This window comes from Microtus ochrogaster, unplaced genomic scaffold (assembly GCF_000317375.1).
Source record: "Microtus ochrogaster isolate Prairie Vole_2 unplaced genomic scaffold, MicOch1.0 UNK77, whole genome shotgun sequence".
NCBI lineage: Eukaryota > Metazoa > Chordata > Mammalia > Rodentia > Cricetidae > Microtus > Microtus ochrogaster.
Genome location: NW_004949175.1, coordinates 251,028 through 266,500, shown reverse-complemented (window position 1 = coordinate 266,500; position 15,473 = coordinate 251,028). Strand labels below are relative to the sequence as shown.

The 15,473-nt window shown below is 41.8% G+C and overlaps 1 protein-coding gene across 4 annotated transcripts in view; it reads right to left on the bottom strand.

Annotated features, from left to right (window-relative positions):
- Positions 1 to 15,473, bottom strand: part of Fgd4 (FYVE, RhoGEF and PH domain containing 4) — a 149,681-nt gene that overhangs the window by 80,264 nt on the left and 53,944 nt on the right. The window contains exon 1 of one of the 4 annotated variants that reach the window (XM_013354882.2): positions 11,471 to 11,710. The exons of the other annotated variants lie outside the window; for them this stretch is intronic. Coding sequence (XP_013210336.1) covers positions 11,471 to 11,486 — 16 coding nt within the window. The 5' untranslated portion in view covers positions 11,487 to 11,710. Of the gene's footprint in view, positions 1 to 11,470; positions 11,711 to 15,473 lie in introns of those variants that run through there. 4 annotated transcript variants of the gene reach the window in all.

Genomic DNA, 15,473 nt, shown 5'->3' with positions numbered 1-15,473 from the left:
ACAGCCTAGCCTGGGCTTCGTCATCAGGAGTCACCGTACAGCCTAGCCTGGGCTCCGTCACCAGGAGTCTCATCATTTACCATTGCTCTGTTCACACCACTCACTTCACATTGCTCTTTTGTTGCACACACAGGCCAGACACCTTTTATGACCTTCAGTCTAGCTGCTCCACGAAGGGATGCTTCTCCAGATAATTGATGGCCACCTGTTTATCTTTTCCAAATCTTGGCTCAGATTGTACCTTCTCAATACAGATGACCCTGACGCACAGCTTTCTGCAGCTCGTCTTCCTTCAGTCTTTCCAAATCATTCCCAGCAGCTCTTGTACTATGTGATGAATGGTACACTGTCCGCTTTCTCTGCTCAGAACCTAAGCTGGCCAGGCAGTGGTGGTGCACGCCTTCAATCCCAGCACTCGGGAGGCAAAGGCAAGAGGATCTCTGTGAGTCTGAGACCAGCCTGATCTACAGAGCGAGTTCCAGGACAGGCTCTAAAGCTACAAAGAAAAACCCTTTCTAGCAAACGACCCCCCCCCAAAAAAAACCCAAAAAACCAAAAACAAAACATTAAAACAAATAACAACAACAGAATCTAAGCTGTAGAAGTCAGTCATTCTTGTTTGGGGAGATTTGTGGGCCACCACCTGTCATGCAGTGGATGCATAATAAACATATTGAACAAATGTATTCTAGAGACTCTGCAGGCAAGTATTTCTTTTTTTGCCGAAACTCTTAGTTTCTATTTCATGTGAAACACTAAAAAAATTCTAACAATAGGAAAATATATAACTATATATTAAAGCTATATTACTGCACTGTAACTCAGCATGTTTCCCCACACTTCCAATTCTATCTAAAATTCGAAGCATTGAACATTATTTCTATTTAAATTCCAAATATTCAGAAGTGAGGGTAAAAGGAAAAAAGTTTAGACTCAAGAATGCTCTCCACATTCCAGGAACAAATGTGGAAATATCCGGAGTTGTGAACCTGCCCAGATGCCATCTTACTAACAATCGCAGATGTCCGCTGTCACGGGTATAGCGTGCATCATGTGCAGGTACTTTATTCTTTTCCCCACCCCATTTCTCCTAAGTTACCAAATGAAAACCCTCCAACTAAAAGCACCCTGTTTTCACCTGGGAACAAAAAATACATTCACTTTATGGTCAAGAAGCAAGGGGAGATAGGTAATTTCATATGGATGGAAGTTTTCCCCCAACCCCTGGCTGGCCAGTTATGAAGCAATATTACTTAGCGAGGATAAGAGTGTGAAATTAGTGCAGTTGCTGGGGAGAATAAGACAGAACTGGCGGCGAAACAACCACTCACAAGAAAGGGTGGGGGCAAAGAGGAGGAGAGCAATGGCTCCTTTGGCCCAGAGTTGCCATGACAGGGCAACGGTGCTTTCATTTTAGGACCGCAAGGAAAATTTAGACATTTCTGATTTGTCCCTTTTATTTACATGGCTGTGTAGCCTAAAATTTATTTTAAGTGCTCTTTGTTTCCAAGTCGCCCACATGGTTGCTGCCTCCCTTTGCTATTTCTCCCCCTATCAGGTGACATCCGACCCATGGCTCTCAAACTCTTGGTCCATGAACCACCTTTGCTGAGCAAGTCACTTCTTCCCTTTCCCACTACACCCGCCCTGCCTCCTGCTCTGTGGCCATCTCCAAACCCACGGGCCTACCTCCATACCCATAGACCAGGCTTGTTCACAAGCCACTCTAGCTTGGGAATTTTATGACCATAAGTGCCTACATTAAGAAAATAAATAAAAAGAACACAAATAAATGACTTAGTGATTCAACTGAAGAATTTAGAAAAACAGGAACAAACCAAACTCAAGCCAGTAGATTCTAAGTGTGGTGGTAAGAGTTAAGATGGCCCCAATAAGACTTGGGCATTTGAATACTTGATCCCTAATTGGTGGCTGTTTGAGGAGGAGGAAAGGTGTGGCCTTGCTGGAGGAAGAATGTCACCGGGTGAGGGGTACACTTTGACATTCCAAAAGACTCACACCCTTTTGAATTAGCATGCTCTGCCCCCCACTTACATGTGGAAACACGAGGTCTCTGCTGCTGCTCCAGAGGCTACCACCATACCTCAGTCCACCACCAGAGACTCTAAGCCTCTGGAGCTGAAAGCCAAATTGAACTCTTTTATATGCTGCCTTAGTCATGATGTTTTGTCACAGCAAAAGAAAACACAGTGAGAAATAATAAGACTCACAGCAGAACACTAACTAGAAACAAAGAAAACAAAACAAAGAATCTAAGAGCAGCTTCGTTGAGAAGATTAAACAAGATAGATCCTCATTTTAAGCAACCAAAGGAAAGAAAAAGACGATGCACATTAACAGAATAAAAACAAACAGGGAAACATTACAACAGACACTAAAGAAATATGCTGTATAATAGGGAATATTTTAAACCTGTACTACATTAAGTTGCAAAATCTAACAGAAATGAATTTATTTCTAGATTCAACAAAAACTATCAGAGTTAAATCAAACAGAGATCAAGACATAAACAGATCCACAACAAAGGAGAAGATTATAGCAATAATAATACTAATAATAAAAACCAAAACCCTTCTGATTAAAACAACTCCAAAATTCAGAGGAACTCACAGCAGAATTGTAACCAACTTTCAAGGAACTATACAACCTATACGTTTTAAATTATTAAAATAAACAAAAATTAAAACAGGGGAACTCCCAAACTCATTCTATAAAGCCAGTATTGCTAACATCCAAACCAGTTAAATCACAACAAAAACAAAACTGCAGACCATATCCCTGATGAACACATATGTGAAGATTTTTGACAAAACAATTAGGCAAGGGAAGGAAAATAAATGGATAGAAATATAAAAAGTAGTTAAAGTATTTCTATTTGCAAATGATAACATGCTATACATAGAAGATCCAAAAAATTCCATCAGAAATTGTTTAAAACAAGCAACAATTTCAGCAAAGTTGCAGGATAAGGATAAATAAACAGTCAAACTTACAAACACCAGTAGCCTTTCTATACACCAACAACAAACATTGAGAAAGAGATCATGGACATATTCTCATGTACAACAGCATCAAAGACAACCAAATATCTCCTATAAATCTAACTAAGGAGATGGGAGACCTCTATAGTGAAAACTCCAAATACCCAAAGAGATTGAAGAAAAAGGATATTAGAAAAATGGAACGCCCACCCATGTGAATGGGTGAGTAAAATTAATGTTGTGAAAATGAACATCCTATCAAAAGCATCTTATATATTCAGTGCAATCCCAAATAAAACACCCACACCATTCTTCACAGAAATAGAGTTTAAAAAATCTAAAATTCATATGGAACCAAAAAAGATACTGATTTGTCAAATAATCCTCAGCAAAAGAGGTAATACTGGAGGGATTCCCATTCCAGACTCGAAGATATACAGAGCTAGAGCAACAAAAGCCAATATGGTACTAGCACAAAGAGTGATATTTAGATCCATCACTGGAAGAAAAAAAGGAGACCCAAACATAAGTGCACATAATTATAGATACTTGACAAAGAGGCCGAAAACATGCACCAGAGCTAAAAACAAAAAACCAGCATCTTCACTAATGATTCTGGATATACTGAATATCCACAGGCAGAGGAATGCAATTAAACCCAAATCTATATAACTGTATAAAAAGTCAGCCTCCATTCATAAGCGGCTTATAGACATAAAGCAAAGAAACACCAGCCTACACTCCACAACCCCAGAGAACCTAGACAACAAAGAGGACCTTAAGAGAGACATACATAGGAAGGAGAAAAAGACAAGATCTCCTGAGTAAACTGGGAGTATGGGGGTCATGGGACAGGGTAGAAGGGGAGGAAAGGAAGGGACCAGCCAAAAGGTATAGATCAATAAAACAATAAAAAAAAGTTAGCCTCAACTGCACCAAAGACCTCCATTTGAAATCTGAAATGCTAAACCCGCTAGAAGAAAACATAGACAGTCTCCTGCATGACATAGGTACAGGGAACAACTTTCTGAAGAGGTTTGCCCATTAGGTAAAGCCAACGACTGACAAGTGAGACTTCATAAAATGAAAAAGCTTGTGTATAGCTAAAGAAACAATCCAACGAGTAACAAAGAAACCCACAAACTGGGAGAGAATCTTCACCATCTACATATGCAACAGCATCAATATCCAAAATATACAGAGAACGCAGATATGCAAGCCAAGGAAGTAAGTGACCTAATTAAAATTAAATTAATTTAATTAAATAAAAAATGGACTAAGTATCTAAAAAGAGTTCTCAACAGCAGAAACAGAAGTGTCTGAGAAATACTTCAAATGTGCTCATCATCCTTAGCAATGTAAATTGAGATTTTATCTCACCTTAATAAGAAGGGCTAAGAACAACAGAAATGACAAAAATCCCAGGTGAGGGTGTGGGGGAAGGGGAATGCTTACTCATTGTTAATGGGAGTGCAAACTGGTCTCAAAAACCTAAAACCAAGTCTACCATATAGCCCAGCCACACCACCCATTGGCATCCACCCAGCAGTTGACATCCTACACCACAGATGCTCAGAAGAGTTCACTGCCAACCTATACACAATAGCCAGGAAATGGAAACAATCTTGACGTCCTTTGACAGGTGAGTGGATAATAAAAAAGAATATTACACAAACTTATGTCGAGTGAGACAGCCAATTCCCAGGGTTTGGTTTCATCTGTGGCTCCTAGCTCCAAATCTTCAGATATGAGAATATTACACGGAGTAACTCCAGAAATCTGAGAAGTAGGACCGTGGCAGTAGCAGGAGGTTGTGGGGTGGAAGAGGAGTAGCAAGATATAGGTGATAAGGAACAGCAAACGGAAAACTGGGAAGGAGCAGGTTTCATCTGAGGAGAGAGAAGGAGGTCAATACAGGAGAATGAGGGAAGAAGGCAAATGACACCGAGGATGTTTGAGACAGCCTCAAGGAATCATTTTACATTTACCTAAAATTACATAAGATGCATTTAATATTCATTTATCTATCTATCATCGAAATGAAGTTATGCCCCTTTGGCTGTCAATGTTCCCAAAAGAACCATACACAAGCCCAGCACCAGGCACAAGAAACTTCCTTTCTTGTTATGGTTCAGGGTAAACAACATGACTCCCCAAACAATATAGACTATTGCTGTTGCCCCTGGTTGTTTCTCAGAGGCTTGAGATAAGTCCCTGTTGCTAAAGACACCACACTTACAAGACAAAGGACTCAGACTGTTTGAGCTACATCTAACCAGAAAGTCTCCTTGCTATGATCCAGCTTCAATAGTACTAGACAGTACTATGCAATCTGCCAAAAGAGGAAGAAATTGCTACTAATGTCCAACTATGACAGCTATGAACCAAAACAATGACTGCATGGCAAGACATCAGTAAAGGAGCAATAAATGGTACCTATATGTTGGTGATAACCAACAGCTGTTCAATTGGACGCAAGACCCACGCAGCAGGAAGGAAATGAAGCCTTGCACTAAACAGTCATGCATCTTTGAAGAGAATCTACCACTGCCACTTTGCTAGATGAGCACAGCTCCTAACTACGTGTTAAATCTTAGCCACATACCCACAGATACACATAGCTGTTGTCCATCAACAGCAGGGCCAGACGCCAGGGAAGATCTGCAAGGTCGTTACCCCACCAAGGTAATAGCTTTTCTAATAGATAGAGTCATAGGCCAATCTTTGCTCATCACCCATCTTGTCCACTACTGAAGGCGATCGTCTTCATTCATGCATGCGTGCATTCTCTTCGTTGTATTACACTGTATACAGAACATTCATAATCTGACCTTTTACAGAAAAGTTTACCTACAACTCCTGACCTAAATAGTAAAAACAACAAACTATCGACCCATGTTATAGTTCTGTAACCCTGGTTCTCTCTAATTTGTCCTCTGACCTTGGGCAAGTGAAAATCTCCAGGTTTAATGGAACTCATTAGCAGCATCAGAACTCATCGGGCCTGCTTACAACCAACTCCAGGATGGATTTGGCAGGCCAGCAGCGCTACATTTATTCTCAGATTGTCCTAAACCCTGGAAGCCTTGCATGCTCTAACGTCAACTGCCTTCTGACCATGGTTAACAAAAAGTATCTTCCTGAGATATGTACTGCATGGGAAAACTACACTGTTGTGGTTCTCAGCAATGACTACCATTAGAATCACTGTGGAACCTTAAAAAAGGAAACCGCCACCCTTGGCCTCAAGTTGCTTCATCAGACTCTCCGGTGGGGTAGGCCCCCAGGGTCAGGTGTTTTCTAACTTTCTGCTAGATGTGAACACAGTCAAGCTGAGAACCACTGTTCTTGGCTTAGATCAAATTAGTGTTTACTGTGGAAGTTCTGTGAAATGAACACTACGATTTTGACCAATTCCACTAAGGTTTCACCCAAACAAGAACAGGAGTACCACGAAAAGTTGCTACCCCTTTACAAGAACTTATTTAGGCTCAGAGCCGCGTGTGTAAGTCAGGCCAGTATTTATATGCCAAGTATGGCTCCCTCTTCACACACAGGTGGGGAGAGGAAGAGTGGTTGATTTTAGACTCCTTGTGCCACAGAAATATATAGTATTTAATCCTTGTTTCTGGATTCTGGCAAGAGCATCTCCTAAACCAACTGGAAATTCCTAAGCAACAGCAGTGTGATGTTCCTAACAGGGTTCCAAACCCTTGGAGTCTCCTGGGTGACAGGAGACTCCTGTGTTCTAAAACTGTGAGCTCCTGGATAGCGTCAGGTGGGGCTCCTTAGCAGCCAGATCAAGACCAGTTAACTGCAACTGTCAAACCCCTGTTCTTTGCAATTTCTGAGAAGAAAGAAAAGCTGGAGACTGAGTTAATGCTCAATCGTGTCCACATGACCGAACCTCTCAAAGACACTTTCCCAGAGCTTCAGGTGGGAATGCATGCCTACGTGTCAGGAGGTGGAGCATCCTGGCTCCTGAGCCTTTTCCCTGACTCATTTCATTGGCAGCCTTGATTGTAACTTTTACAGCACAGAGCTTTCCCGAGTTCTGGGAGCCCTTCTAGCAAGCCACTGGCCTTAGAGGACAGTAGTGCCTCCCACATAGCCAACTGGCAAGGCACTGACCTTGGGGCAGTAACAGACTAACTGTTGATCAGAAGTGGAAGCAGTATGGTGGACTGTATACTCAACCTCTGGGCTCTGAGGCTAACGCTAGCGGCTGTTAGCGTCAAAATTAAATTAGGGACAGCTGGTTAGTAAGTACCAAATGGAGAGTTGGAGGATTAGAGCTGTGTTAGGAAAAGCCTCACACGGTGGTGTCAGAGGGTCCTATGAATCAAGACACCATAGTACTTCTGAACAAGAAAAACAAACGCTAAGATGTTGCCTGCCTGACAAAAGTAATTCATTAAGAGCTCTGACATTCTGAAGGAGAAGATTAAGATGGACATACCATAGAAGGCTCTTCAGTTCAAAGTAACAATGAATGGAAACTTTTTTATTCACTTTGGACGTGTGAACGAAGCAAAAACTTAGGGAGGAAAGTCATTTGAGGGGCAGGGTTAGTTTTTGTTTTTTAGGAGTTACAGCCAACTCATTTACACAAGAGGTCTGTTTTATGTATTAAGTTGAATCTTGGATTTTGCTGTTCCTTTTGGGCACTTCCAAACTATTTTCCACTTAGTCACAAAAATATATATGTGGCCAGAAAGAAAAAGAAAGTCAAGCTATTAAAACCAATTACTATTGTTCTAATTCCCTCAATCAAAGTAGATTATTACTGCTTCTTTGCAAAAAGGAAAAATATAACTTTTCATAAGCAAATCTTCCCACGCTCTGTAGATTTCCATTCATTTGTGTCCGACCCTCTGGTTAGTTTTCCTGAGTCGGGTTTCTCCAAATGTGCTTTTCAGGGACTAAAATCCTAGCCTGGCAGCTTCTGCAAGCAAGCGTCAAGAATGTCTCCTTGACCTGCATTTCTCAGCCTACGTTATCTTGCACTTTTTTGCCTTTCCTCATGCACTTGCTGTGTGGCAGCAAGTGATACACACATCCATGCATGTGTGTTTGCATGCATGCAAGCACTTACACATGTGTGCACACATACACACAAATAAATATATTAAAAATAATTTAAAAATAAATAAAAGTGTGCTACCTATGAGGAAAAACTTAAATTTAACCTTACACCTATGTTACAATTGAAGCTACATATAGGTTTAGGTGTATAAAATAGGCCAGCAGATGGCTCAGGAAGAAAAGCCCTTGAGGCATGCCCTAGTTCATGTCTATGTTGCTGTAGCAAACACTGATCAGAACCAACTTGAAGGAGGAAAGGATTGATTTGGCTGAAGGTTATAGTTGGTCACCCAGAGATGCTAGGGGATGTGCTTGAGCAGGAACTGGGATAGACTGTGGAGGAAGGCTGCACCTGCCTGCTCCCTCACTCATATTCAGCTACTTTTTAAATTCAGGCTCCTATACCTAGGGCTGGGCTGGGCCTCTTCTATCAATCATCAAGACCACACCCCACAGACAGGCCAAGCTGGTGGAGCCAATTCCCTAACTCCTCAGTTCCCTCTTCCCAGTCTATTGGCCACAAAGATTAGCTATCACATAATACAAGCTTGATGAATCTAGCTCCATTTCAGATCCCATGGTGGGAGGAGAAGACCAACTCCTAGAAGTTGTCCGCTAACTCTAATGTTCATTGTGGTACAACTCATATACACACATCACACATACAGACACAACAATACTGCATAAAATAAATGATAAAATTAACCCCTCAAAGACTTCGAGAAATGAAGACTAAAGACTAAATCACTACTCCTCAAGGCCCGCATAATACTCCTGCTGACTCTTTCAGCAAATTAGGTCATATTTTACTTTTTATGTGAAAAACATTTCTCACAGGTGTAAGCTTTAAAAAATGAAAAGCTTGGACTTCCCACAGGTCAGGGAACCCTGATTGCTCTTCGGGCGGATGAGGGAGGGGGACTTGATTGGGGGAGGGGGAGGGAAATGGGAGGCGGCAGCGGGGAGGAGGCAGAAATCTTTAATAAATAAATAAATTAAAAAAAATAAATAAAGTACATTCAATTTTTTAAAAAATGAAAAGCTTTTGAAAGTCATTTTAAAAAGATAAAATGGGCTGGAGAGATGGCTCAGTGGTTAAGAGCACTGGCTGCTCTTCCAGAAGACCTGGGTTCCATTCTATGCACCCACATTGTGGTCACAGCAATTGTAACTCTGGAGTCAGAGGATCTGACACCCTCTTCTGGCTTCCTCAGGCACCAGGTACGCAAGAGGCATCCAGATACACAGGCAGGCAAAACACCGTACACAGTAAACAAATTACAAAGATAAGACAAAGCCCAGCACTGCTGCTGCACTTTGGTAATTGCACAGGAGGCAGGAGTTTTTCTCCGAGTTTGAGGCCATCCGCGTCTATGTATTCGATTCCAAGCTAGCCAGTTACTTGAGACCTTGTCTCAAAAGTACCACACAACAAAAACCAAACCAAACAAACCAAGAAAAAAATCCCAAACAAAGAAATACTATAAAAGGTACAAGTGACGTGTATACCAAATACATATATACACATATCCAACTTACATGATGTCATAGAAAGATTACCCACTGACGGGAGAGGAAAGGCCACTGTCCTGTCAGCTGCCTCTCTCTTCTGAAAGGCACTCATGAAGGCCACACTGCCGCAGTGGGTCCCAGAGTGCTGTTGATTCATGCTGAGGACAGGCTCAGCTCTAAGGCTGGTGCCCTTGGCTCCGGAACCACCTTCGCAAGGGGGCGTGGAGACTTGCTCCAGTCATACCAAACTTCTGGAGGCAGAAGCTATTTCAAGAAAAACAGAACTTAACCAAAGGAGTGGAAGAACGCTTACTTCCCTTTCGCTGCATTTCTTCTTTTAAAATGCCTCAGGCGGAGTGTCCATGGCAACCTGTGAGACCCTACAGGAACCCCGAACCTCACCCAAGAAAAGTGGAAGCCCTGAGCAGGAATCCGGTTTCTGCCTGGGAGGGAGAGGGCGGGGCCTGGCGAGTGTCCTTCAGAGCTAGGGGGAGTTCTGCCGCAGGAGTGGGATCAGCCCCACACTGGACTTCTATAAGGTGTGTCAGCTGACCTGGAAGGAAGGAGAGAGAGTTGCCGCAAGGAAGGGAATTTGGGCAACTTTGAGGATTGCCAGTTATGCTTCACTTCGTCTGGCATTTTTCAGGAATGCGTATGGTTTTATCTACACTGTCACAGTAAGAAAAGCACTGAAGACATCAGCCCATATCAGCCATTCTTTTAAAGCTGTCATTTTTTTCTTTTAATCGTTATGGGTGTTTGCGTGTGTTCAAGTGTGTGCATATGCACACGGCACATGTGTGCAAGTGTCCGTGGAGTCCAGACCGTGGCGGGTGTTGGATCCTCAGAACAATAGGAGTTACAGGCAGCTGCTATTTGCTTGACATGATGCTGGACACTGGACTTGGATCCTCTGGAGGAGCAACAAATGCCAAGTCATCTCTCTAGTTCCCCTTCTCAGATTTTTGAAACGCTATCTGTGTAACACAGGCTGGCCTTGAACTTCTGACCTGAGCTCATACCCCTGCCTCCAAAGTGCTGGGGCTAAAGCTTTGTCTAATTACCCCTTGGCCAGATTCAAAAGTTTTGGTACTTTTGGGGGTGGTGGGGGGAGTTGGGGTGCTGTTGAGATAGGCTCTCACTACATAGCTTGCCGGGAACCTGTGATAACCTTCCCATTCAGCCATCAGACCTGGTTTCCCACTTCAGTTGGAAACAATATTTTTAGGAGCTACTTCCTGTCATGTGATTACATTTTTACCACAGAGTGAAATTTCATTTCTCTTCGAAAGACTCAATTGCTCATGAATTCGTTCTCTAGAATATTCAAGGGAACAACAGTGACTTGATACCACCATCAACAATTTTTAAACCAAAGCAAACAAAGAAACAAACGAAACGGCCAAAGCCATACCTGGCTCTACAGTATTATCTTAAAAGCATGGACGAGGACTACAGTTACAACTCCCCCAAATCCCTACCTAACGAGACTGAGACCGGGATCTGTGTGGCTCACAGGGCAACACTGACATCCTGGCATTAGAAGCAAACATTTCTTAACTTTGTTCACAGAAGAAAAGGAAGAAACTGGCTTCTTTTTTTTTCTTTTCTTTTCATTCCTTCTCTTGGCAGCTGAACAAGGTTTTTAGTTGGCTCCTATTTTTTATTAACCAAACAAGTTTGTACTTTGTTAAGAGAGATAAAGCTTCCTTTAAAAGACAAAAGCTGTGGAGAAAGTTATTTTACTTCTGAGAGTGAAAAACAATTTAACTTTAAATAAAATCAAACTATGACGCTGGCACTCAGACTCTACAGTAATCCACAGTCTAAAAATAACATGAAAGCGGCCACTAGAAAATGAGGGGACATACCTTGATCAGTGGTCATGACTCCACATAAACAGTCTACCCGGGTTAGGAAGAAAATATTCAGGTTTCCTCGGTTCGGGTGTTAAATCTCTTGGCTTTAACGCTCAGGGCCTGGCTGGAGATCCAGGCGGCGTACTATGGACTTCGGTGCATTCTTAGACCTCTCTGTGTAACAACAACCCAACGCATCACTTGCTACAGCTCCCAGGAGGCTGGCCTGCTGCTGCGTTGCTCCAGGGACAGAAGAGATGGGAATGGACAGACATCTACTTCTTAGAGTAAAACAAGCAATGGAGCAGCGCAGAAACTTCCGATGCAACAGGCGCAGAAACTTCCGATATGATTGAGAGCCAAGCAGTTTATAAACAGATCAGGGCCTGACCTAGCAACAACCCTCGGGGGCCCACATGAAAATGGATGGCCGCTGCTCTTCCGAATCGCAGCCATGGACAAAGATGCCACAGACTGGCCATCTGGGAACTAACATTAATGTTGAGTGACCTCAAGTCTATTTTGATACTGTAAATTTCTGTTTTAGTACAGCTGATTTTGGGAAATAAACTTTGTGCAGAATTAACAAACAGCACATAACAGTTTCCAGAGGAAACTAAGTTTTGTTATTTCAGGACACAGCTGGTAAAAATAAACAAGTAAATAAAAATAAAAGTATTCATGAGCTCACAGAAGGATGACAGATTAACAGACTCTTTCCCCATACATAAAATGGTGCACATGCACACATGTGAGCACACACACACACACACACACACACACACACACACACACACAAAACACAGGTTGTTTGCATTTAAGGACCAAGTTTTGTTTTCTGCAGATGGCAAATTTTAATATATATTTAAAATTACTTTCTTTTTAATTAAAATATAATCGCATCATTTCCTTCTGCCTCTCTCCCTCCAACCCATCCCACATGCTTCAGATTCATGCCCCCCCTTTTCCCTCGAAACTGTAAGTATAATATACAATGCCTACGTATAAAAATGTGAGCCATCTTCCGCATCTATTTAGTGGTTTTTTTTCTTCCCCAAGACAGGATTTCTCTGTGAAACAGTCCTGCTGTGCTAGAACTGTAGACCAGGCTGGCTTTGAACTCCAAAGATCCGTCTGCCTCTGCCTCCCGAGTGCTGGGATTAAAGGCTGAACCAGACGGTACAGAATGTACAGAATTTTCTAACAGAGAAAAGAAACCAAAGAGAAGTCTGAATTAACTGTCTTTACTTCCGTGCAGACTCCATCCATGTGTACTGAAACGGCACTGTGCAGATCTAGGACCACGTAGCCCTGACAAGGGTCAGCACTGCAAAAGTCAAACATTTCTGTCTCCCAAACGTCCCACAGTCCACACCCCCTACGCCTCCAGAGCAGTATTTAAGTTACTGCCTCGGGTTTGCTCTTCAACCACATCTTTTTCTTCCTTTGTGCCAGGTGCTGCCTTAGGCTCTCCCCATGGGACATTTCAGCGAACCTTTACTATAAGGTAAGCATTTTACTGAAGAGAAAATGAGGGTTATGGGTTTAAAAAATTTGCCTATTCACACAAATAAAACGGTAAGCTTTAAGAAGTTAATTTAAGCTGGGTAGTGGTGGCACAAGCCTTTTATCCCAACACTCTGGAGGCAGAGGCAGGCAGATCTCTGAGTTCAAGACCAGCCTGGTCTACAGAGAAAATTCCAGGACAGCCAGGGTTACATAGAAAAACCCTATCTCTATAAACAAAAGCAAAAACAAAGAAAATAACAGGTTACTTTAACAGGTTAAGATATAATTGAATTCACTTTTTCCTTTATAGACAAAAACCAGAAAACCAATATATTGTTTTCATGGAAGTAACAGCTGAACTAAGGAGAATCTGCACTAAGGCCTTTACCTCACTGGCAAAGACCCTGGCTTTAACTCCCACATCACACTAACTGAACAAACAAATAGGACTTCAATTGTCTACAAATAGCCAATGTGCACATATAAACAAACAGACAAGGAAACTCCAGGCTTTTCAGTACTAGCCATGGAAGCTGCTTGTCCGGTTACCCATGCACTCACTCGCACTATAAACTAGCGGCACTGACTTGCAGGTAGTCAGTAAAGAGAACTGAGTACTGGCCTGCACAGAATGGATGTTAACTGGGGCTTTATTCATAAATACCAAACCCAGGAATGCTCACCAAGCTTTCAACTAGTAAACGGACAGACATTGTGCAGTGGTGTAACTCGGTAAGAACAAGGGGCAAACCAGAGACACACACATGCACATTCTAGAGAAGCAATGAAAAGGCAAAGTAAATATTACTCCATATGGCAGCTTAAAATGCAAAACTTATAGGGAGCAGAAGATCCACACTTGGGTAGACTGATCAGAGTCATGACAGCATCCTGAAAGATAATGAAGCTTATACAGTGTATGGTCAATATGCACAATTATAACATAAGAAGAGCTGTCTCAATGTTGAAATCCTTTATTTCTTCAAAATTACAGAATAAAGGCAACTTATCCTTGAAGACATTCAATGATGAGGATGGACAGGAGGGTCATGAGTTTCAGGCCATCGGCTACATAGTAAGACCCCACTTCCAACATCAGCAACAAAATGAGCAAACAAAAAAAGAAAAAAACAACAACAAAGTAACAGCAAGACAAAATTTGCAAAGCAAACAAAATGACAGGAGGGTGATTGTTTCTGGCAGGTGAAACTCAAACAATGTCTGCTACATTTGTGGCCCTTCTCATCTTCTGCAATAGATATGAACACTATATATGTTTTCTGAGATTTTAAAAGATTGGAACAAACTGTAAAACGTGAACTAATTATATCTTTACATAAACCCCTTCTGCACATTGGAATGATGACACAGATGAATCCTTCTAAATAAACAGGCTCCAACGCTTCCATTAATTTAGAATGTTTGTTATACATACCAACCCAGAGAATACCTATAATCCACACTAACCAAATACAGTTGTTCACAGAATTCTCCTCTGCAGCCTTAGTGAACTGACACCCTGCCTTTCATCTCCCCCACCGTAGAGATATGATTTCTGTACACATTCTACGTATAGTCACTTGAAAGTAAACTAAGTTGTTTGCCCCAGCATTCTCATTTAAAGCTAATATGTTTATATCAGCACATAGCACATCATACAACTGAAAATGTCATGTAACAATGACAGAACCAGCTTCAGCGAGTTATCTCTAATAAGCGCATCTTGGCAAGAAGGGAAAATTAGAGCATGTGTATGTTGGCATCCAGCCTTGTTCGGATAAAAATGGCAGTGGGATTCAATGAAAGGCTTGATTTTCACTTGAGAAGGAAAATTCTTATTTTCAAATGTTGTCTAACTGGGAGAAATCACCATTTGCACAGAATGACTATAATCTTACTCAGACTATTTTGTATTTATTAGCATTTATATAATAATATAATGACACCAAATAGCTTGGTATTAAAACAATTCTCTCAGTGGCTAAAAATAACACAATTAAAAAGTACAAGATTCAATATGTATATATTCTCCATTTTTCATGTCTGAGAACCTTAGAAAATGAGGCCTAGAAATATTTATACATAAGCCAGGTGGATCCTTTATTTGCTTATTTTTGTTCTAAATTGTTTTGTATACATCTTCAAAAAGAACTTATCCTTGAATCTCTACTCTTTTATTTAAAATGGATAACACAAACATAGTTTGTTGCCTCTTTAGTTGTATGTTCAGTTAACAGTGCAGCCACTCTCCAGCCAGGGAAGCAGCTGGGCTAGCAGCAGCCACACTGACCAGGGAGGCAGGGAGACTAACTGCAGAGCTTCTATCCCATCCCCTCCAAATCCAACCCCCAGTCTCAGCCCTAGCTCCGCAGCAGACCACTGCAGAGGCCCCACTACCCCAGCCCCATCTCCAATGATTACACAGCTCTTCCCCTCCTACCTTCCAGTCCCCAGCCTCACTGCTTTATCCCAGCCCCCAACTCCAGCAGGCATTTCCTGGGAACCA